This window comes from Anas platyrhynchos, chromosome 1, assembly GCF_047663525.1.
Source record: "Anas platyrhynchos isolate ZD024472 breed Pekin duck chromosome 1, IASCAAS_PekinDuck_T2T, whole genome shotgun sequence".
NCBI classification, from domain to species: Eukaryota; Metazoa; Chordata; class Aves; order Anseriformes; family Anatidae; genus Anas; species Anas platyrhynchos.
The window spans coordinates 98,400,700-98,426,945 of NC_092587.1; the positions used below are offsets into that span (position 1 = coordinate 98,400,700).

Genomic DNA, 26,246 nt, shown 5'->3' on the forward strand with positions numbered 1-26,246 from the left:
AAGTTCTCATATATAAATGTGTGTAGAAGCATATTCTGCAAATATCTATAATGCTCAATTTTACTCAATCATTATTTATGCTCAATCTTTTTGTACACTAACCACCATTTTCTCTTTGTGCCAGATTTCAAATTAGTATGACTGATTCATTACAACACACTTTTCTTCCTATATGTTTAACTAAATTGCTATCTACCTACAGCATATCTTTACCTTGTAGTGTTATTTAATGATTGCAAACCTTCTGAATATTTAAAACTTCTATAAATTGATTGGACATTTTATCATGGCAGTGAACAACAGTTCTAGTGCTATCATTTTAAAAATGTTATAAAAATCTAACAGTGCAATAATAAAAGATTATTGCTACCTGGTAATAAATGACTGCCAGATGATTTTTAAAGTATTTCCTGAGAAACTAATTCATTTGTTTTGTACTTGATCGTGTCTGTTTTTTTTTTTTTTTTTTTGTTGGTTTTTTTTTTTAAAAAAAAAAAGTATGTTTGTGAAATATCACAGACCTCTTCATTTTTCATAGTGCTTTTTCTCTATTATTTCCATGGAAACTTTCCATCATTTCCATGATGTAAAGACAAAATAAGCAGATATCTCTGAAGATGATGAAGATTCTGTAATTCACTGATTGATTAGGACTGGAGCAAGCATAGGATCCTTAAGGTATCCAAGGTATCTTTTTTTTTTTTTTTTTGTCAGAAACTGTGAGATCATCTGTTTCATATATGGATGGCAATCACAAAACTTTAAAAATTCAGTATTTTTACACAATTTTATTCCCATTTCTAAAACAACTACAACAAACCTAAGAAATCAGACTTAGGAAAAAAAAAAATAAAAAAAGAGAAATTTAAAGAAATTTCCAAGGACAAACCACTCTAGTACATACAAAAATATACATAGAATTGGCTATCCCAAATGAGATCTGAAGGAAGAGAGAGGAGTACTCTAATCAGCTCTGTGAAAGTGCTCACCATTTTTAATAGCTTTTACACTTAACAGCTGCTTGTATCCTACAGCTGTGAATCAGCATTCTTCCAAATTGGGCTTCTTTTGTAAATGACAAGTAGCATGGCTTCTGCTTGTGCCTCATTGCTTTGTAATAGGCACTCACAAAGCAAATCTGCATTGATAAACTTTTGTAAATTACCCTGGGAAATACAGTATCTTCAATGCTCTCCTTCAGAATATAATGAATTACTCCTTGCTTAAAGAGATGAAAGAAGTATTTTGCATCTGTCTTTATTTTATTAGTAGTATTTGTGGGAAAGATGATCTAGATCAAACATGTCTTGTGTCATGGCAATTGCATTTCATTTCAATAAATCTGTTCAACAACACTACAAAATCAAGCTTTATGATATTTTTTGAAATACTTCGCTTTGATAAAGGTGAATACTTCGTATCATATCTGCATGGATATTCCCATACCTTCTTTTTTTACTTTTTTAAAAGTCACTCTACAGTCAAGCAAGACTAGAACCAGCATATAGTCCCTTTGTTATCTGAGATTCTTTGATGACTATTATGTCATCCTTTATCTCATCTCTTTCAATTTAGTTTAAAACAATGCTTGTTGAAGAAGAAAATAGTAACAGCTTGCACCAGAAGACTGTAAAAACTCTCTCCTAGATGCAAAACAACAAGCCAAATGCCAGTGTGGAGGAAAAAAAAAATGCTTGATCAGTGAAATATTCCCTCTTGACACTTGTAATTCATGAGTGCCTGAACTCAAGTACCAACCTGGCAGGAAACCCTTTAAGTTACTAATTCTGTAAAAATTGATTATCTGGTACTTTGTTAAAAATATTCATAGTACCTATTTTAACATCTCAGCTGTCAGTCATATCATAATCATTCACCACAATTGCTAAAAAGAAAAAAAAAAAAAGATTAATATGTGATAGAGCATAATGCATGGCTTGCAGTTTTGTGAAGGTGAAAGAGCAGATGGAGGTACGCTACCAAAACTCGTCAGCTCCTCTCCATTCCACTTAAAATTTGTTAAAATCTTATACTTCCTGTTGTCATGTAAAGACAACACTGATCGTTCTTACCTGCTTTGTAGTTGGTCTTAAAACTGAGAGAGAAATGTGAGCGTAATGTTGGCTATATTGGGAGACCCTGCTGAGGTAAGTGATAGAAAGAGAGGTACTCTCACCACAGTTCTACATGTGTGCCACTTCATGAAAATAGTACCAGTAGCACTACCTGTGTTATTTCCCCACTGTATGGTTTTGCAGAATAGGGTCACTGGGTTCTTAGTTATCCTTTAAGTCCCATACACACAGGAATGACAAGGCAGAAATTACATTGTCATTGGCAACTCCGTTCTGTTTTCTTCAGTGATCAAGTGAACTTTGGAACTCAAGTGATGAAGCTTAGTTTCACAACTTTTATTTTGTTTAATTATGTCTGTGATGCCACTTCTTAAGACCAAGTAATACCCATTTTGCTCACCTCTTCAGACATATACCTTTGTTCTCTTTAAGATCTTTATTATCTTACAAAGATAACTCCCTTCAACTTACTCACATGTATCCATTTTCTCAATTTTTTAATGTCACCTAAGAGAAATAAAGGAAGAAGCTAGAGAAAACAAAACAAAACAAAAACAAAACAAACAAACAACAAAAAACAACAAAAAAAAACACCAACCTTCTAAAATCCCAAAGTTTCAAGAAATGCCTAAGTCTGAGTCAGTGTATGACCTTTTGATATAACTTTCTCTTCTGTGTCCTCAGTTTCTTTTCCTTACTGCCTTCAGCTTTCTCTCGCATTTGACTTAAATTATCTTCAATATGGTTTGAGAATTGCAGCACATCCAAAATTGTTGAAGGAACAAATAAGAGCTCTGGATGTTCAGCATCCCCCTTCAAGCCTTTTTCTGACATTTCTATCAGACAGTGGGCACTGTAAAATTTTAATCTATAAAAAATCACTAAGTGTTAGTATCAGGACATGAAAATCTGACTCGTTTCTTATAAATATATATCATGTTTTGAAGAAGGGCAAGCTTCTCTCCTTTGGAAAGTCCTACTAATAGCCTCTATACATGTTTCTTCCAAGCTGTCTCACCTGCTTGCTAGTCATTAATTTTGGAAATAAACTACCCCCACAAACTCTTCAATAGGGAAGGACTTCTTTGACCTTCTGTCACTAGGTTACAGTGAGATGGGTTGTAACATGGGGTTTGAGCTATAAAGATGGTGTAATTTTCAGTCTCCTTCCAAGATGATACCATTTGAAATAATACCTAGTCTAGGCTAGAAAAGAACAAAGAAGATATCTTAAGTATATTTTGAAGGATGCATGGGGCTTAATGGATCTTAGTCATGTACATGAAAAATTCTTTCTGAAATTGAGACCTGATTTGGAGCTTCTCAGACACTACATTGTCATCATTCAGCCACTCAGTCTTTAATTGTCTTATTAGTGCAATACAACATAGAGCAGTTAAAATAAAAGTATTTAAAAACTTGCTTTTATTTTTTTTTTCTGTAAATTCAATCTTCCACTACATATTTCTTACACAGATCATCTAATATACATTACATCCATATAGGCATTAATCCTATGAAATACAATGCAGATAAATTATTTAGTTTTTAACTACTTTTCAGTGACTGATCATTGCTTAGATTAGGAGCTTCAAAAACCTGTTAGATGAACTAACAACTAACTTTTTTTTTTTTTATGATCACCAAAGAATATTCTTCAGTGGCTTGACTGAGTCATTGTGGGCATTTCTACTGATGGCCAGAGAGACAACAGTTGTTAGCCCACCAGTGCTCATTAACTCCGGAATGTCACCACAATGACCCAAGCTACCATCTCCACATACAAAGTACTATGCTGTTCAAATATTTATTTGTAACTGGTTCAGAGGTGACCTTCCTGTGCTCCTCTTCCCGGTGTAGTCATGTTCTCTGTCTTTTCAATCCTTTCCCACAAGTTGTCTCTTTCCTGTGCCTAAAAGATTATTATTCTGAAACAATTATATTTAATGTTTATTTGCTGAACATACTACTTTTATTAAACATTCCCTCCCAAACTTCCTTTGAAATATTCTTGAGCCTCCCTTAAACACTCTACAGTGAAGTGGAATAACCTGCCCATATCATATTTTTAAAATCTCTATGCAGAATATATGAGCAACTCAGTGGATTTCCCTATAAAAGATTTTAGAGAGAAATAAATTATGTGAGATTAGATTTCACTTGTAAACCATATTTGAACATAAGCCTCCAGATGGGAAAGGTCAGGATTGTACATTAACCCTTTGAACTAGATATCCCCTTTGAAAGATGAAAGTTTGGTAGTAAATGGACCCACAAGTTTTTGAATTATTTTGCATTTAAATAATGGATTTCTTATTTTCATCCATCATTAACCTAATTGATCTCATTTAAAAATGTAAATTGTGGCACTGAACTTTCTTGTTCACAGATATTATTCTTTACTGTTTACCATAGCTATCCTTTATGTTTCATTTGTTTCACACATTCGTTAATACAAAAAGCTCAAACAAGATAATTTAGCTTTTTAACATAGTGTTTACATAATTATTGAGCTAAATAATTAAATAGAATAACTTCTTATTTGCTTTTCATTCAATATGAAGAGCTGTACTTGTAGGGAATGCTACATCTTTCAGTTTGCATTGTTATTATTACTATTTTTAAAACTGTCTTTTACATTACCTAGTATGGAAATATCATTCATTTAAGGGAGACAGAATGGAAGGTTGGTCACCACAGTACTGAAATACCACTGAGATGCTATATTGTCCATGTTACTGTTCACACTGTGATTTAGGGAAAGCAAACAAACAAACAAAAACATAACAAACAAAGAAAACTGTTTAGGGTAAACATCAGAAGAATATGCCATCACGGGTGAGTCTTGTGTGGAAACCTGAATGTGTACAAAGATTGAACTTGTCTCAGAAGAACAGGGAGTCAACTTTAAGACCTCAAAATTTTATCATTCTCAAGAAAAGAGGAATCTAGCAGAATTTCGTAACTGAAAGAGAAAAGAAGGAACATCTCTCCAGGAGAAGAATTGACCTCCAAAGGATAGGAGTATCTTATCATTGTGAGAGACAGTCCTTCTCTGTCAGAAAGATGGAGCGGACTCAGGTATGTGTGTAGCTTTTCCAATATGAGCTCAGAAGGATTTTAAAAACAAACAAAACAAAACAAAACAAACAAAAACCCCTCATAAATTTATACGGTTCTCAGAGCTGAATCTAAGAACTCTGAAGAAGGAAGTATTAAAGCCAATGAAGGCATTAGGAGTACATCCATTTGTGGACAACTCTGCTGCTTCAGTGGGAAATTTCCTCAGCCATGTGCTCAGTCTCCTTGACATATGTTATATTGTACAATAGGATGGGCCATGCCAAAGAACATTCTGCTTTATCTGTGCCATCTTGGTACTCCTGAAAGAAGGCTTAAGCTTGAGATATTGGCTACCTGCTTCAAGTTCCACAGGTCTCTGATGTACCACAGTTCCCAAACACTCAAATTATACCTCAGCCACCACTTGGCTGAAATAGAATGAAGATGGGACATATTCTACCCATTTACAATACAGACCAGATGTAGGTAACCGGGAAAAATGTCCATCTCCCCTCAGAATTTATCATAGCTAAGAGGTGTCCAACTTCATATGCTTTTGTGTGAGCACACAACTGCCTCTTCTGAATTACAAAAAAAACAGCAAGCCCATAGTTGATATGGTCACCCTGAACAGTCACCAAAGATATTTAAAAATGTAACTAATTCATCAGAATTAAACAGTAAGATGTAAAAAAGCTTTTTTTTTTTTTGCTTTTTTTTTTTTTCCCCCTCTTTCAATAGATTGTTCTCATGTGAAACTCTCTTAGGCATTCCCCATAGACAAAGGGTCTAACAGTCATGACCACCGTGTATGACCATTTTCTTGCCCTTTAAAAAGTAATAACTTATTTCATATAGTACTTATGAAATATTTTCATATAGTATTATGAAATAATAGCTCATTTCATATATACTTCATATATTACATATTATAATATATATAAATCATATCTTATATTTTCACTTTCTTTCTGAATGCAAAATAGTAGAAATAGCGTTCCAACAACAAGAAAACAAAACAAAACAAAACAAAACAAACAAACAAAATAACAGTTTCTCTTACTGAGAGAATAACTCTCTTAGTGAGCATCAGGTAATGTACCTCTTTGATAAGATTACTCTGCCTTACACCAGCGAAAATTCTAAACCAATCCTGTTGTCAGAGAAACCTCCATTTATTAATACACCAGAAATCACAGTAATACCCTGTCGTTGAACACACACACGGATGCGCACACACAATTTTCTACATGGCTGCACAAGTACATTGCTGATTTGCTTATCTGTGGCCTCCTGCATTTGAGGTGCTTTGTTTATTTAATGCAAAATCAATAGCTGTATTTCCCAGACAATAGCCAACAATCTCTTGGAATAGCTGCCTAATTTTAAAGCCAAGTTCAGATGTTCATTGCAAAAGAATCTAATAACAACCCACAAATGAAGGAACAGCCTATCACACAAATATCATTAGAATAGCCTATAGAAGCAAGTTAACTATGGCTATAGACTTGTCAGACTGACAATTCACTGCACATCTGTGTCTGCCAATATAGAATTTACTCAAAATTGCTTCTCTAGACACTTCTTTACATAACACATATTTAGCTTATTAGTGCTGTCATTTGGGAGTGTGGTCAGTTTTAGAGCAAAATTTCCCTGTGTCCGTCAGCACAAATCGCATCACAGATGCCATTTTAGAATTACGATGATTAGGTTTGAAGTTCAAATGATTTGATTTCACTTTAAAGTTTCAAAGTAGCCTCTGGGGCAGACTTACACAATTAATTTTTACTGAGGTCTGCTGGGTAATTTACTGTAGTCAGAGGATTTTTACTAAGGTAAGGTAATTACCACTGGGTAATTTTATGGCACTCTGTTCAGTAGGAAGTAACATGTTGGCTGGCTTCTGCTTGGAAAAGACCCAGAGGAAAATGAAGATGCTGCTTCTGAGACAATGAGGAAGGATGAGCAGAAGTCACTCACTTCCCAGATCTGGACCAGAAGTTGTATTTGCCCTCAAAGTGTCTTTTTAGGAGTGCGCATGAGGACTTACAGTATACAATCCTGTAAATATTGCACCGAGAAGCTTTCAAAACTGAAGTGCTGCACCTGTGATTCCTTAATACAGGAATGAAGAACACCTTATTTTAGTTTGAAAGCAGAAGTAAACAATGAAACAAAACATCCCTCTGAGATTTGTATTTACCACTTACAAGAAGCACCTCCTAATAATCAGTGGCAGCTAGGCTGACAAGCAAACTTCTGAGCAAAGCCGCAGGGGATACGAGTCTATTTTAGGCTTACTGTTGACAGTAAGGGTCAGAGGAAAAATAAACTCAGCAAGCAGTGTCATGCTACCACAAACCTCTGCTGGCCAAGCAGAAAGTAAATTATGGCCGAACCTTTCAGCACAAGAGAAACAATTGGGCCATTGGGCTGCCCTGCAGTGCACAGAGCATGACATACAGATGAACAGGCTTAAGCACAAGTGAGACATAACACAAATTACTGATAAATAAAGCTCAATAGATTGGAGAAGCTAATTATGTCACAGTCTGGACTGGGGTAGAGCATGCTCACCCCAATAGCATTGATATTATTTTAATATCTTAAGTCTGCAAAATTAATTTGGAAAGACCTGTGAAAACAAGAACTGATCCCAATTTCCTTCAAGATACCTTTCTTTTGGTCAAGCTGTAAGTAATACAGATAATCTCCAGTTCTGGACCAGACTATTAAAAAATAAAAGAGCAGCAGAAAGACTCAGAAAGTATTTCTATTACATATGTATATATGCAAACACACACACAAATATAATAATAAAAAAAACAACTACCACTACCACCTTTTTTTTCTTAAGTTCACTTCTCAGCTCAATTTAATGTACAGTCATACTACTGGTGAAAGCCGATTTGATCGCTCTATCACACTAAAAAAAAAAACAAACAACAAGATTTGTGTGAGGGGAAGTATATTGCATATTGATATAACTGCTGATGGCATTACTGGCTTTAGTATTCTTAAATGTACTTCCTATTAAAGACAAAAGCAGTTAAGCAGTTGTGTGGATTCAAAAGCATCTAGACCTCTGTGGACTCATTATAAATACCTGCTTCATATAGTCTGATTGCCTAAGACAGATTTAATTTTATTCTATCATTCAGTAGATATAAATAAATAAATAAAAAAAGCCTATCATTCCAAACATTATGTTGCTTTTTTTTTTTTTTTTTTTTTTTTTACCTACTGGATACAAACACAATACTTCAGTTCCTACTGTTTTTTAATTTGCTTTTATTTTTTATATATATCTTTTTTGCTTTGCCCACTATCAGGGGATAGTTGCTTGAAACAAAGCAGGTTTTTATTATTATCATTATTATTTACTTTCAAGCATAATTATACAGGGCAGAAAACAACTTAAGTAGGTAGGTAATTTATTATTTCCCTTTTTTTCTAACCTGTCATGATGCACTGGTAAAGGAGCTATCCACAGATAGAATTCCTCAGATTTTAGAAAGGTGTTTAAAAACCAAGCGCAGTTCTAGCGGGTGATACCAAATCAATTTTGTGTCCATTCTTTGGCAAACTAACATCCATCTGTACCATTCTTTTTCACCCATTTAAGATACTTGCTTATCATACTATTTCCAAGATGTCTCCTCATTTGAAGTACACCGGAACATTTGGAACAAATACCCTATGGAGCAATGCCACACTACTTGTTTGTGATTTTAGGCAGCATGACTTTTGGAACTAGAGGACTTCAAATTAACAAATTCTTATGATGTTTCTCATGTTGTCCTGTTAATTCATCTGTTTTGTCAGCACTATTTTTGAACTGCTGTCAGCTGGTATTGGATCATCTCATACATTGGGTCCTGTGAGCATGACTCTTATTAATACAAGTAGGATATCTCTACCATGTTTGTATCTTATGAATTGATGGGTAAAAATCAGCTTCCAGTGACTGCAGTACCACAGCTGTGAGGGTGAGCAATAGAGGAGGACAAGCAGGAGAATAAAATCAAAGACCTCAGTTCCAGTGCTATGTAAGCCATTCAAAGTCTTTGTGATTGCTCTAGCAAATCACCCTTCTGTACTTTTTCCTTCAAGGCTCTCTGCTGAACCACATCATCTTTCTCTTTTCCTAAAATTTCTTTTAAAACCTTGTCCCAGGTAAGACTGCTGAGATGTTGACCATGAAGTTGTAAGTGGTAAGGAAAAGGACAATAGACTGTTCTTAGTCTCCTTGTCACCAGTAATAAAATACTGCTTTCTCCATGGTTTTATATGGCATTCCTACCCTCTCTTCTAAACCTAGGCATATTTTGGTACATTTCTCACTTATATTTCCATGTGTAATGATTCTATACTAGTTCTGGAGAGCATTAAATTGGTTAGTGGAAAATTAATGAAGCAACCAGGAAGGATAGAGAATAATTAATTGTGCCTTATGGCTTTTGGTAAGTTGTCATTCTGAGGGGGCAGCATAGCACATAAAGAATATCAGGGATTGTAAACACCCTGTGCAGTTTGTCCTTGTTGAAGAACTTCAGTGAATGTGCAGAAAACAGAGAAGGGTCTTGTTCAAAAAAAGAAGCAACAGGCAAAGGGAAAGATGCTCCCTGCTGGTGTTTAGTAGGATAGCATCTTGCTGCCTAGGGTGCAAAGGGAAAAACAGTGTATATTCAGGAAATTTTGTACATGACTTTTGTATATGACAGAAAGGCTTTTCTGCCTTATGTTACTCACACAAATCAGAAGCTTTCCTTTACCTTGAATCACATTATACTGCAGCCACTGTGACTCAGTTTAAACCACCTATAAACCCCCTGTGTATCTACTGTATCATTATACTATACCATACTGTTTTCTGTATCTACTGTACCATTCGATTTGGTAGATCTCCTGTAGAGCCAACATCTTGAGCAGGGCACTGGAAGAAGAGCTAGCAATTTGGATGTGATGGCATGCGCCAGATCAGTGGCTGATGGTGATGGCATTTAGAATTCATGGAAATAAAGCTGTTAAGGATTCACGTCTCTAGTACAGATGTCATTAGAACATTTTAGGAGAGGCAGGTGTTTAACAGTCATTTGGTGAAGAAAGGCTTTGATCTCCCTCAGTAAAGTGATGCACAGAATGTATCAAAAAATAGTTATTTTCAGTACACATACTTACGGATACTAATCCACATCTGCATCATTTCAGACATCTTGCAGATGGCATTTTTAGCAATGCTGTCAGCTTCTATGCACGGAGTGTTTTTGCCATCACATTTTACGTATGCTACAAGTCTTAGACACTTACAGAACTATTCCTCTGTTTAGAAATAAGTTATACATGCCAGCAGTCCTTGACATGGTGTCTTGGGAACTACCTGCAGTTACTGGAAACTTGTCTGCCTTATGGACAAGCTTATCTGCTTTATAATACGTTCCTTTGGTTACACCTACCCTAGAAACAGATCTATGAAAGGTCTCTCCCCTTCACTTGTTCTGACAATATTTTGCAAATGTCTCTTTCAGCTAACAAACAAGTACAGGTGTTCTACAGAAGCCCATGTAACAGTACACTGAAGAATGGTTGATATAACGCAAGCAAATATGAAAATGTCATCTGATGGTGAAAAAGATGTTCTCCTGAGTGTCTCATAATTTATAAGTGAGAAAAGTGACTTGAAGGACAACACGACTTTCTAGTAGTACACACAGATACATAGGCAGACTCATTCAAACTTTGAGCATATCTACATCAGTATCCTATATAGACAAGTCCTAAAAATACATTTTAAAGGGCTCTTCCTCCTAGACTTTTGCCATTCCAGAATTACACAGAGTTTCATTAGCAGGATTCAAAGTTCCTGAAGCAGTCTGGCTGAAAACTTGCTTCTTTTCATACCCTTGTTTCAAGTTTTCAGATATTTTCAAGGGTAGTCATGGACTACTATGATCGATGTTAAAGCACTCTAAAGCCCTCTTTGATATTGCTACAATTATAAACAAAAAAAGACAAATGCATTTCCTCTCTCCCATTTTTCAAAGCAAACCAGGAACATAGTTCATGGTATTTTCACTAGTAAACGGCTCACTAACATCTTTAGTTACTCCTGAAATTAAAAAAAAAAAAAAAAAAAAGAAAGTGGCATAAAGAAAGATGTTATCAGTACTCACTGTATCAGAGATTTTTATAATTTTCCTACAATAGAAACTCTAAAACAAAACGAAGCTATAAAGGTAAGCATATATAATGTGTATTACTTACAGTGTATTTCTAGAACCTGCATTGCTATCTGAGGTGTAGAGTTTAGGGACTCATGATCTACTCTGCAACTTACAACTGCACCATCATCATTGCGATCTGCAAGGAAGTCCAGTGTACTGCTGACTGTGAATGTTTTACGATTTGCATCTTCTTCTTTTAAATATTTAACATCTGAAAGAGAAAACAAGCAAATGTTTTTGTTTTGAGTATTTTCAGAAAAAAAAACAGTCCAACATCAGACAGTTACACTGTCTATCACACTTGTTGAAAAAACATACCTTTTATATCTATATTGATCCCTTTAAACCACAAGTAATTAGACTGCAGTTATTCCACAATTTTCTTCTATTATCAGAGGAGGAGATACACATTGAAATCAAAAATTTCACAACTGGTAACATGATACTGCACTCAGAGGGCAATTTCTATCACCAGTCTCTCATTTGTTTAGGTCCAAATCTGATATAAACTGTCTCTGCAGTTCTTCAGAAAAGTGCAGTCTCCTCCTACCCCTGCTTTCCTTATGTATTTGCAGTGTCACTAAATATTAAATTTTCTATGCCAGTGCTTATAATCTTTCATAGTAATGCAACATATGAATATTACTAAAGCCATGTGAACTAAGGATTGCCTGCATTAATCCTGTGCTTACTTTATTCATTGTTTATTCTGTTTGGCTAGAATTATGCTAATTAATGAATTAAACTAAACCAAAGTATAGATACTAACGTTGATAGAAAAAAATAGAAATAGAGCACCTCTTAGTATTTAATGTGTAAATACATAAATATATATCTTAAATTACATCGAGATTGCATATGTCCTCTGTGTCCTAAAAAAATGAAAAACAAAACATGAGAGGTTTCAGTTTTATAAATTATACTAAATCCCATTAGAGAAGAAGATGACCTACATAAAATTTCCATGAAAGATCAATTTTAGAAAACAAATCTTAAATGGCTTATGTTTCTTCTAGATTAAAAATACCTCTGAAATGAGAAAGATGGCCTTTTGTCATTGTCTCCAGAAAAATGAAGACACCACATAGGACACCACATAGTTACACAACTTCTTTTTTTTTTGTTTGTTTGTTATGTTGTTTTTGTTTGTTTTTCCCTAAGAAATTTCCTGCATACAAGCATTTTGTTTCTAAGTTGGTTGCTAAGCTTTAAGAGATTAAATATCTGCCAAGGTGGCAATTAATATTTAGAGATCAGAAGGTGAGAGAAATTGTACTGGGTCTGACCAAGAGTAAAGCAAAATTATTAAAACCAAAAAAACAAATGTCTTACTAATTTTTGAAGCACACATATGAGATTTTGTTCCAAGAGTTAGGTTTCAAAATGTAATAATAACCACCTACATGTATATACATAGTTTTCTGTTTGTAAGTAATGTACACACGCCACTGCTTACTGACTTCAGAGAGAGGACAGACAGCTCCTGAAAACATCAACAGCTTTCATTTCAGTGAGAGGCTGTGGATGCTTAATCCTTCAGAAAAACAAAAACAGTTGATTTCCTAAGTGGATGTTTATAAGAATTTCTCTGGACACCTCTTATTTGGAGGCATTAAACCCTTAATTACTTCTGTAAAAAACATGGTGCTACTGTTCTATAAACTGTTGACACCCTCATCAACAGAACTACTTAGCTTGTCCACTTTACCAGCTGTATCTTCTTGGATGTTTCTTCATACTAAAATGAAGGTGTGATTGTAACATATGCTAACAATGTAAGCCCATATAAATAGCAGTGGAGATCAAGCAGTGGGCATGTTACTGCATGCTAGCTTTCAAAATACTTACCTAGGACTTTTAAATAATTTGTTTTTTAAATAAACCCTAGTAATAGAGTTTTAAAATAATTTGTAAATATGTCTATTGTAGCCTATTTCACTTGTTTTCTTGCTACTCCTCTCCTTAAAAAAGGCTAAAAAATTCCACTACAAAGGAACCTTTTCTGGATATGATTATAACCAAATGGGCTCAGGGATGCCTAGACAGAAAGTAGCTTTAGAGAAGAGGAACTGGGGGTAGTGAGTACAGGTTGAAAATTAGTCAACAGTGTGTCTTTACAGGGTTGAAGGCTAAAAAGAGACTGCTTTGCACTACACATAGCATAGCCAAGAAGGCAAGGGAAATAGTTATTCTTCTTTGTTCAGTACTTGTGTGGCTGCATCTACAGTAAGACACCCAAATTGGGCTTTACAGGTTAAGAAGATGTCAACCAACTGGAGTGGGTTCAGTCAAGAGCCACAGAGATGGTCAGTGGCTGAAGCAGACAATGTATAAGGAGAGGTTGGAGACAGTTGGGTTCATTCAACCTGATGAATAGAAGACAAATTGCTATCTTCAAATTCTTAATGCATAGTAATAGGGAACAAAAATACCAAATCTTCTTGGACATGTACAGCAAAAATTGAGAGGCAGTGAACACAAGTTACGCTATAGCAAATTCTGATCATGCTTCATGAAATATCTAGATATAATGAAAATTATCCCCAGTAAAGACTTTCAAATACTTACAGACAGGAATCTGTCTTGCACACTTTTCAAAACCAAATCGGGCAAGACCTTTTGCAATCTGATCTAACTTTTGAACAGAGGTTGGGTCATCTGATCTCTAAAAGCCTACTCTGGGGCCCTTCTATGTCTATCAGATAGGCATACATACAGATACACTCAGATTATCTAACACTGGTTTATAGCTCATAGGTATAGATGTTTGATAATGAAAATAATAAAAGGAAGTGTTAGAATGTCTGTCATACATTGTTCATTGTCAGTCATTTATAAGAGTGCATGCTTACAGCATTCATATAGAAACACAGATCTTTTAAAGTGAAAAATTCTGCTGTTTTACAAGGCAAATATAGTTTTTGTTTACTTTTAAAATCAACTTCTACTATGAAATGGCCTTGCTATCTAAAAAAACTTCCAGCTTCTGCCTATAGGTTTATGAAGACAAAATGTTCAATGCTTTTGTAGATACTTTGTGTATATTAACATATATAAACTAGTTCAAAATATCTTAATCTGTTGAGGCAAAATGAACTGTTATTATCTTATTTATTTTTGAAACTCAATTTTCCTAGAAAAAGAAAGAAAATACATAAAAATATTCCTGAAACTTAAAAAGAAATATTTTTCATAATATTGTTGATATAGCATGCAATTAATTTTATTGAAAAAATGTATGTTTTATACAAAAAAAAAATGCATACTTAGCTTCTCCCATATTTGTGTTTTTAATAATCTCCTTCTAGAAAGGTAACTAGAATGCTAAACTGCAGATTCTTTTGTTAATTTGGTGCACATGAGAGACAGAATGCTAACATAAAAAGTACAATACTCAGTGCTTCACATTCACTCTCTCTTATTACTAGCACTTACTCTATGAAACAGTATTCTTTTACCACATGATGATTCCTTTTTTTGAGTAATAGCAATAGAGCTACAATTTTAGAATGCCTTTTTCCCCTTTGGTGCAACTCTGAACTCAAGGCATCATTTATATTCTTTTGCACCATGTATAATACACTGTAACACAATTGGATTTACTGGTGCTAGACAGACGAACTCCTAACCTTTAATGTCAGCTGCATTAGCATATAATTTCATATCTATTTTCTCAGATTTATCATTTCACCTTTTACAGTGCACAAAGCTAATGTAACTTCTGCTGATGCCACTGCAAACTGGTTAGGTTATTTTATTTCTAACCTTTGTGAAATGGCAATGTGCTCTTCAGAAGACCTAGAAAACTAAACTGAAATGAATGTGCTCAATGCTTTCCTCTTATTTCTGTTTTTTCCTTTTCACCATTTTTTTTCACACATCAACATTGTTCCTTCCCCAGCCCCTCTTTAAAAAGAAACAAACATCCATTTAGGATCTGCTGAGAAGAGAAAATTAGTTAAGGAGCCAAATGGCCACATTGCTGGTTTAGCTTCAAATACACATCAGTTGAGAGAAAGGCAAAGTTTTTACACCAGATTTAAAATATAATATAGCAAATATAATATAGCAATTCCTTCAAATTTCCCAGTGACTGCTAAGAACGGCTACAACTCCTTACCTGAGCAGACTCCATAACTCCCCATGGGAAGTACACTTTCCCATCTCCTCCAGACAGTTCTGCCTCACCCAGTCACTTAGGGTAGTATAACATAAAACTGGCAACTGACTAAATCAGACATATGTCATATGACAAAGGTAAAAAGAAATGAAAAGGTAAAATATCTGAGGTGAGTGTTACTGTTGTGACAACAGTAATTCCATAAAACATTTGTCTATGAAACATTTACATTAAGTTTAATATGCTGAGCAGAGTTCAGAGCAACTCAATACATCATTTTTTACCACTGGAAGATACAAATAAAATGTTGGTTATATGTCCACTACAGTAATTCATAATCAATTCCTTATCTATATACTATCACTAATTCATTTGACAGTTGAATATTAAACTATTAAACTATTTTTACAAATATAAATTAAAAATATAATTTTAAACAATGTATAGTTTTGACAATTGGATCAAATTACATGGGAGTCCTTTCAAATACCTTTAACTTCTTTGTCATTCTTGAACCATCTGATATCAGCTGCTGGCTTACTACCAGATGTCTTGCAAGTTAGCTGCATCCTCTCTCCCTCCATAACTGGTGAAGTAAATCCAGTAATTTGTGGCTTCTCAGGTACACCTAACAAGCAAACAAGCAAAATGTTTCTGATATTTTCAACTGCTAACATAAATATATGACCACTTTAAACTTATTTTTTTCATGTACTCTAAATTCTGAAAATAGAGTAATTAGTTGCGTTTTATCAAAACTGAATGACACTGTTTCTTACTGTAAATAAAATACCAACATGACATTTAGTTGATAATAAATATATAAATAAATAAATAACAAGAAAGTATCCATCTTTCTAAGGAAATAAGATCATTTGTATCTTATCTAAATATATTCTGCATACAGGTCTAGTCTGACTTATTACAAGTTTTAAACTGGTCTGCACAGTAAGCAGGATGCTAAAGTACATTGGCAGTACAACTCCAAAAACATGTCAACAAAAAGCTGAACTGATCTAAGTTCAGAACTGATGTTTAGGCATAAATTATGAAGATTTTAATACAAAATCCAGGGAAAAAGGAAGATGAAAATAAACACAGTAGTTATTTTATTTTCAGAAAATATACTAACAAAATAAAAAACCCAGGTATAATCACAAGTCCATTGGCTATGGAGAATTCTTTAGCTGAATCCAAGTTCTTTGGAAGGGGTCTTAGGATCACAAAATACCATATACATCATATTAATTTGGAAGTGGTTGTTTTTCAATCAATCATAGAAAATTTAAAACAAATTTATGAATAGCATTTAGAAAAAAAAAAAACACATCACTATGTGTATAAATCCATTTGACTTTGCAAAAACACAAGAACAACCTACTTTAAAATGATACTGATGAGTACAATTTTAAAATCTCTGAAAATGTCATTGTTGTAACTTGCATCTGAAGCACTTTGATGCATTCATATTAGTGCCTAGATAAAAGGATCAGTCACAGTACCTGATCCTGTGCCCTGTATTTCACAATTTGGCTTGTTTACATCTCTTTTCCAAAATGACAGATTATGTACATAAAAACCAAGCAGCAGTACCTATCACAGAGTACATTTCTGTAATAAATCCACTCCAATCTTTCAAGACACAAAGTGGTGTCTACTGTAATACCTTGACACTAAATAAATAAAGAGATTATTAGTACATAAAAAGATAGTTTATCTGATTAAAACAATTAAAAAAGATACATGTCAATGGAAAATATATCATTCTTAGGTGGAAAGACTTCAAAACGTTACTTCAAAACAGAAAATTACAATTCTAAAATGAAAAAAGACAGGCATCTTGGAAGGAAAGTATCTGATGCTGGGAAAATTTAAATTTAATTACACCCCCCACCGCAAAAAAAAAAAAAAAAAAAAAAAAAAAAGGTGAAACTAAACAGACCATGGAAGATCAAGTTACTCTGGTTAATAAAAGAGAGCTATATGTTTGTTCTGCCTTTGCCTTTGTAATGCGTTTCTATGTCTTTTGAGCATTTCAAAGTTTGAACTGGTCTACTCATCTGTTGTTTAGATCATGAGATGCCTCTCTAAAGAAATGAAGATTAACCTCAAGCAGCTGTTATTCCAGAATATTCTGCTATTCTGTTCTGAGTGTATTTTTTGTCCTTAACGACAAACTTGTGAAGATTTTTGTAAAACAGTCTCACAGGGACCGAAAAGGAGATGTATTTCAGATCCTATGCACAAAACCAATTCTCTGGCTGGATTAATGTGAATATTACTGGTACAGAGACCATCTTAAGTTAGTCCTATTAAATTCAGCTGTGTGCCTGTCTATATATAAAATTAAAACAAAAAGAAAAAAAGAGTCAAGTTCAGAGACAGAAAAAAGAAAAAAGAATAAAATCAATCTCTAAAATCATATAACCTCTTAGGTACGCAGGTGTGTTTCAATGAACAATAGCAATTTTGGCTGATTGGGCTACTGACATTCATACAATCATATAAAGCTTCCAGCAGAAACTTTATTTCCTGGGTATGTCTAGATATCTATTGCTTTTCTATGTGTATCTATAACCTTTGGGGAAAACAGCAGAGCGTTTAGAGGATAAAGCATAAAAGAAGCAGCAAACCCAGTGAAAATATGCTCTATGTGGCCAAAAAAAAAAAAAAAAAAAAAAAAAAAAAAAAAGCAGAGCAAGCTAAGAAAATGCACAACTCAGGAAAAGACTATAAAACTCTAAAGCCTGTTTTAATTTCATGCTTTTTCATTTTCTTCCCTTTGCCCTATAAAGTAGGAGATGAACATATGTGCTTTCTTCACACTTCTGGTGCTTGGAATGTAGAGTTTGAATCCATTTTGAGGGGCACTCATACTGTGGTATTTGTGTGCTCACTAATTCATTATCCTGACCCAGCACAAACAGTAAGATGCATGTTATTTTTCAGCATAGCCATATGAAACTATAAGTTTCAGGGACACAAGATCAGATATTTACATATCTCTTCTGCAAAGCTTTAGAAGAGTTCATTCTTATCATTACTTGTCATAGCCTTAGAAGTTTACCACTTGCTTCCTTAACGTGGATATGCTTGCTTATTTATACTTACCAAGAACGGTAAGAAAAGCCTTGGAGGTTTTGACAGGCATAGTAAATAAAGAGCAGGTGTACTGCCCTTCATCTGACAGAGACACATCACTGACACTGATACTCAGTTCATGCCATGAAGCTCGAACCAGCTCAATTCTGTTGTCCCTCAGAGCTGAAAAACAGAAATGAATATTATAAGGTATAAAGCAGAACATTAGCAAAGCTTGGTATATTACACAAGAAGCTCTGTAAACTATCCTAGTGAAGTCACACTAAATAATACAGAGATATGAACACAGTTATCTTTATGCATAGTAATTTGTTTTCTTTATGGAACAATGCACAAGAGTTTAGCAAGTTTCTGAATTGTGAACTGACTTACTTGTAATACATATAAACCTAAAAATCTAAGGGACTTAACAGTTACCTTTGGTCTCCCTCTGACAAAAATAACTGATTTCTGCCACCTGGTAGCTTTGTTCAGTGCCTAAAATGACTCCTTTCTAAAAGTATTGTTGCAAGTATTTAAAAACTTGGATTCATATTGAGAATTGTTTCATCTACTAACAAACTATATTTTCTATTTTATTTGAGGTGGTTGAGTATAGTGGTTTTACTTTTTTATCATGTCTAGAAACCTGATCTTCTATCAGAAAACCATTCCTAACAAAATGCTGTTTGCCTGAAACCACAGCGGGAAGAACAACAGGGAGATTACTTGAATTCAAAATGACACTTCAGCTAAAGCTTTTAATTCTTAACTATTTTAATGCTCGTATTTAGATTAACCCACATTTCCTATTTGCAAACAGTCAAAACATGTCTAAACATTCAATTTCTTTGGAATAAAGCTGTTTCAGGAATCCACATATATTAATTAATTCTTTCTGCAGCACAAGAATACTATTATCAGAAGTAAACATTGTAATTCTCCTACGTGAACAATACAAAAGCCTCTATAACTCAGGAAGTTCTGCTAGACTCAAATCTTTGACCTGACAGTGTTTGAATCTCCTGTCTATTTTTATAGTAAGTCTCTGATAGTCAAAGTAAAATGGGACTGTTATAATTACCAGGAGACCTATGCTTTGATTTGTGAGAAGAACCAAGATACACAGTCCCTAAGGCTGCTCTCATTCGCCTCTTTCGAAAGTCCCCAAAGGCTCTTAAATTTGTTTCATCTACCATTTATATCTGTCCAATGATAAAAAATGAAGCTTTACTGTGTTTCTTCTGCTACTAAATCTGGATGTTTCTGACCCATTGCAAGACTCCCCAAGTACTGTCAACAAAGGAAGATTTACACCAAAATAAGCTGCTACAGCAGAGATTCAGCAAAAATGTCACTTAAATTGGTTGTCTTCTAAGGCTACTACTCAGGTTTCTTTACAATGACTTCAAGATGAATTTATTGGTTATTTCAGGGTAGGTCAGCTAAAGCTTGACTTACTTTCTGCAGGGTCTGATGACTGAAAGGCGACAGCTTAAGCAGACCTGACACACAAGCATGCCATGCGCTGCTCCAAGGCACATCAAAGTGATTGAGATTGTTTGTAATGGACACATTCCAAACATATCTGAGACATCTTCTGGCCAATCATAGCAGAAGTAAATAATTATTTAATATATAATAAAAAAATGCATGTAATGATGAAAAGCAGGGGCAATATTAAACAAACAGGCAGGCAAAACAAAAGCCACAAAATGAAAAACTATGTATTGCCAATATGCAGATATAACAACCAAGGAAAAGATTCTCAAGAAAACTAGAAATACATAGAAGCAAGCTCCTGTCAACGCAGAATAGCAGACAAAGCTGATGACTGTGGCTTTACTAGCCACAACAGTGAAGCTGTTGCTATCTTTGAGGAAGTAGACAGAGACTCAGAATTCATTTATCAGCATTTCAATTCTTGTCAGATGCAAGCTGAGCAGACATAAAATGGTAGTTCATTTCACATTACTGACCTTTCCAAAAAAAAAAATTACTTTCAAAATGACCCAATGCTTCCAAATAGTTTGATTCCCACACCCATCATTTGGAAAACAGAATAGGAAATTAAAAACAAAACAAAAAAATACGTTAGCTTTCCATAATTTGAAAGCTGTGACTTCTGCCTCCCTGAGGCAGAAATTGTGTAAAAAATAATGCAGTATATCATCTTACATAATATTTTATTCTGTTGTGATTTTCAATTGTCATTGCCTCATGATAAAGACTCACTGTTAAAATATTTTCCTACAGATGGGGCGATATGCAGAATCTCAGGCACTGAAAAGAAGCGTAATGAATTCCACTAGAGCACAGTCTACAGATGATACCAGTAGCAAACCACTTCTAATCTACTGGTAGAGAAAAAGCAGCAATTGAAATTCAAACCAACTGGATGGATTAAATTTCTACTGTTACCCTCCCTCATTTTTTCCCCTCCACACCTTTTTTAACCTTTGTACAACGTGAAATCATCAGCTCAATCAATTTTCTGGAAAATGGGTAAAAATAACCACTGATTGAGAGCTGAGATCAGACATCCCTTGTTGCAGCCTGGAGTGAATATTTATTGAAAGCATGGAAAAGAAATTTGTAATGGAAATACCAACATGGAGACTTTGCAAAAAAATGCTACAAAAATAGTACCAACATAATACTCCTTTGAAGGATAGCTGTTTGCCATTTTTATAGGTACTAAGTCTAAATGCAATTGATAACCCGTGCCATAAATTTCAAATCTAGACAGACTGGAGAGCAAATAAATAAAATAATAATAATAAATAAAAAGTACCACTGCTGCTTAGACAAGGCTAGCACATACATGGAGATTTTTTAGATTCTTACTTTCAAAGTCCATTCTTCTATCTCCATCTCCATCTATATCTTTATCTATACCTGTTTAGAAAGCCACAAACTGCTCCTGTGAAATTGATAGCTGTGGTGTATGCCAGAATTGGTTTGTTTCCATTTCTGTTCATTACATATAGTTAAAAGGGTGAAGTTGGATCAGAGAAAGGAAGGCTGCCAGACTGTATAGTCCTGGCTCTTGCACTCTGAGTCAGGAGAAACCTTCTGGGAGAGGGCGACTGCTCCCTCAGAGAGTAAATGAGCAAGCTGCAGCATGGGAGAAGGCAGCAGTCTTGGTAGCCAGCCAGCAATCTCCAGGCACGCAGACTGAGTGGAGCAGGGGTCTCTTGAGTGGCAAAGTAAACCCTTGCCAAGCCTGGCTGAGCCAAGAAGCCCGTGAAGTCTGAACAGAAGCCAGCTACTGGAAGGCATCAAACTGGAAAGCAAAAGCTTGAAGGAGAAGACACTCCTCAAAGAGCTAGTGTGGAAAGGAAGGTGATTTATTTACAATACACTGTATTCAATACATTTCAGCAGATCTGAGTTCTACCATTGAAGAGTGAGCTCATCTACTTTATTATTTTCTACTTATAGGATATGAACTTCAAAAGCTTTTTATAAGATTTTTGATTGGTTTTGCTTTGCAGTCAGAATTGCCCCAAACAGGGCAATTTTACCAGTTTCAAACAAACTGGAGGTTCTACCACAGTGGTGGAAATAAAGTATCAAAAAGTAAAACATAAAACGCTCTCTCTTATTCAATTAATTGCTGAAAACAAAAAGTAGAACTGCATGAATTTGCAATTTGGTACACACTAACAAACAGACTTCTATATACTGAAATGTCCAAGCATTGTTCAATACATACGGCAGTGAATATTTCTAGCTACCCACAGAAGTTAACAGGCTTCTGTTTAAAGCATCTCATACAGCTACAGTATTGCACTCAAGCTGATGGTATTTATTCCTCTACTTTTTAAGAAGGTTATACTAAGCTGCATTTTGTATTCCATGGGTAGCTTCTGAGTACTATTTATTAGTTGTATTGCTGTGGGCAGACAGCCTAGGTGCATACAGAAAAGATAGTTTTGCCCCTGTGGACTCTACATATTCTTTCCTCACTTGCATCATTTCCTAGCCCCACTCCTACCTCTGCCTGCTCTTTCAGAACCTTCCCCAGATGCTCTTCCTTTTTTTCTGTTTCACTTTTTAAGAAGCCCATCAGACCTTTTGGGCTTCTTCTTGGGAATTTTCACCTTCTTTACAGAATCACTACCTTCTCAACAGTATGAATGCTCACATTTTTGCATGGTACAGGGATGCCAGAACAGTAAATAAGCAGAATATATATTTGACTTCTGGGAAATAAACATATGTCAAAACAGTAACAAAGAATACTACCACTGGCATCTCCTTCCTGCACTCTTACCTTGCAAGCACTTATAAAAATGCAGCAAGAAAAATAATTGCATTGTAAGTTCCAATATGCCCTAAGTACAGTATTTCAGTTTTCTGTAATTTCCAAGCAAATATGATGTAGTTAATTTGCAACATATGAAAAAAATATGCACAAAATACTTGTTTCTAAGCAGACACACTTCATTTACTTTACCTGTCATTCTCTCTTTCTATGGAAAAGATTTCCTTTCAGAATGTTTTCTGACTCAGAAACAGGCAACCTTGATAATTTGCATATTTTAGATTATTAAGAGTAAAAGACAATTAATGTATTTCAGCTACATTCATTAGCAATTGTTGAGGCTGGTGACCATTGGAGTAAAGTTGTCTCCTTGCACAGTCACAGAAAGCTTCACAGAAAGCTTTTTTTTTTTTTTCCTATAAAACAATGCAATGACCATATGTAATCATGCAACAAAAACTTTAAATAACAAAGAGAGAAAAGAAATTTAGAAATTTAGAAATTTACACTGTTGTGGAAGAAATATCCACATTTCACATTGGGGGAAAAGGGACAGTTGGACCACTTCAGTAAAGTAGACAGACTGCAGCATCTCTAATCTTATTTCTCTAAAGTGACTACATCTTACCAGTGTTTGGAGTCAAATATTTGAAGAACAGAGAAAAAAAACAAACAACAACAACAACAAAAAAGCAAATCCTCCAGAGTAGTTTGCAGATGTTTTGACAATACTAACTTGACATCTGCTGCCATCCTGGGATTCACTCAACAACATTTTCTTCCTTATGTTAGAGTTATTCTCTCTGTCATGGGAATAATGCAACTGCTAGTTGGAACCAGAAAGATGTCTCATACTCTACAGGTCATGCTAAACTCCCAGAAATTTAATACGTATGAAACCAAAACAATCCTTCTGATTTTTCAGATTCCAACTTTCTGAATGCAGTATATGTCATCAAATATCATCAAATCTGAAACAGATTTCATGGGAATTTGTTTTTGGATATAATTGAGAAGGCCTTTTGCTTTGTTCTTAATGAAATTAATATACCAAAATGCTGTAGAGATTATCTACATCACTTGCCAATAGTTGTGCATACAAATCTGTAAGGGAGCAAATGAAAACAACAAAACAAAACACAAACACAAAACACACAAACTATTCTTGTTAAATGAGCCACTTGTCTGTGTCTAGTTTTCTCAGCCTTCATACTCCGTTTCAAAACATTTCCCTTATATTTCTTTTGAAAGATCTCTGTACTCATTAGTCTGTTACCGTATTAATAGTTTGCCCATTTCTCAACTGGCACATCAATTCTATTGATGCCTGACCCATCTAGTAGGTACCTAACATGGTATCTGGTCTAATAATTCACAAAATCTCTATTATTCGTATGTGGAAAGAGAATCATGTTTCTTCTTCTTCCCAGTCATGCAATTTGATTACCTTCATACAAGAATGGATAGGAAGCTAGGGTGGCACTGTGGATATTTCAAAATCACACATTTTCTATTTCTATTTCTACATGTGGTGAGGCCATTTTTTCCTCTCACTGGAAATTAATTCCATAGTTTTGCTTCTGTCAAACTATCACTCCTGCTCTTATCACTAGCTGGTCATGATTCCAACACAGTCCATAGGTCAGAAAGAAAGATGATCTCTTAATTAGTCTGAAATCCTGATAGACTTCAGTACCAGGTCAGAAACAGTGAAATTGAGTCTACTTTCACAGGTAACACTAAATCTGCAGAGAAAAGAACTTGGTAACACATTAGTAGTTACCATATAGATTATAACATATTCGATTTGCCAATGTATTTATCAGTTGGAATCCTTTAAAGATAACATGATTTCTCAGTAAAATTATAGCAAATAACAAAATCTGAAGGTCACGATACTGTAGATGAAACTTTGGCTAATTGGTTGGGAAACAGTATTCTAGCCAATTTACAGATACATGTTGATTTTATTTCACATTGATAGAGCAATTAGCAACATGGATCAGTTCAAAAAGACATCTTAAGCAGCATCTTTCACATCTGTGTCACACAGATGCTGTGGAAAATTCAACTTCACTGAATTTCCAACCTATTCATGTAATTATAGAATAAATTCAGGTATCATTGAATTTCATAGAATGTGCTTAGTAAGGTTTCTAAATTGGAAGAAAAATGTAACAATCCTTGGAGATTAGTTTTACCTTCATTCCAGTGCATTTCTATTTCTCTTTGAACCCTGCTAAAGCAAATCAAAGGAAGAAACAATGGTGTCAGTAGAAATACACTTCTTCTACCTTTAATCATCTGGTCATCTTCCAGAATCAGTCATAACAGCTCTGCTTCATGCTCTGGCTTGCAATCTAACAAGAAAAGACTAGATCGTTTTCAGCTGAGAAATACTGCAAAGGTATTTGATTAGCTTACTTAGAGAACAATGCTCAACAGCAAGCTGCTTTTGACTTTTTACATTTTTCAGATTTCTTGCCCTTTGGATAATGCATATGCCAAGAAGTAGAGCAAACTCCATTATTAGAGCTGTTGACAGTCTCACTAACAGAGGCATTTTCTCTGTGCTTGCTTAATGCCTTGAAAAGGCTGAAGTGGGGACCCAGAAGCTACCAGTACAACATTATCTATTATTTATCCAAGTCAGCTGCATCTTAAGATCAAGTCTTAGACGCTTATAAGAAGCATCCAAACAGCTAGGTAATTTCTTCAGTGAAACTACTACAATTCTCAGTTACCTGCATTCTGAACAGGATAAAGACAGTTTAAGGTGACTTACAAGGACTTACAATCTTGAGAACATCTGTTAGTTTGGTTTTGCCAGCTGTTGCCACCTGACAATAGAAGGCCTGGATGATTACATGACCTTCATGAATTAAATAAATACCGTAAAACTTTCTTTGCCAGATTTGCTGCACTGAGCTACATTTTATCTCACAATCATTTTCTGTATTCTCTTCAGTTTATCTTTTTCAGGGCATTCAAGAAACATGGCAATACGCTAAAAGAGAACAACTTGCCTTCTAGGGTGTTTACAATGCCTATCTCTGGTATTAAAGAGACACTGTATGTATGGTCTGCTTCTCTGTCCAGAATCATAAGGATAAGTTCTAATATCTTAAGAAGTATGAGGACTCCCTCATTTTCAAACAAGAAATATAAATATCAAATCCTTCCAAAACATACAGGCTTAGAATGATGAAGATATTTTATGATATTGGAAAAACGTTTAACTGTACCTCCAAAAAATAAAACTAAAATCACATTAGTCAGGATGAACTGTTATCTTACAAGATCTGCTCATCTGGTTCCTTCTGCACTGGGGAATTAGAAGAGTTCCTATTATACTAATGCAGCTAGACATGTGCCACAGCACGGTAGCCTTGAAAATCTTTAAAAATCTT

The 26,246-nt window shown here is 34.7% G+C and overlaps 1 protein-coding gene across 4 annotated transcripts in view; it reads right to left on the reverse strand.

The window, feature by feature from the left end:
• The window catches only part of CADM2 (cell adhesion molecule 2), a 655,415-nt gene that overhangs the window by 110,720 nt on the left and 518,449 nt on the right, over positions 1-26,246 (reverse strand). For all 4 annotated transcript variants that reach the window (XM_038185409.2, XM_038185405.2, XM_038185399.2 and 1 more), the window contains 3 exons: positions 18,597-18,749; positions 15,976-16,113; positions 11,406-11,576 (listed from right to left, as the gene is read on the reverse strand). In XM_038185409.2, coding sequence (XP_038041337.1) covers positions 11,406-11,576; positions 15,976-16,113; positions 18,597-18,749 — 462 coding nt within the window. The remainder of the gene's footprint in view (positions 1-11,405; positions 11,577-15,975; positions 16,114-18,596; positions 18,750-26,246) is intronic.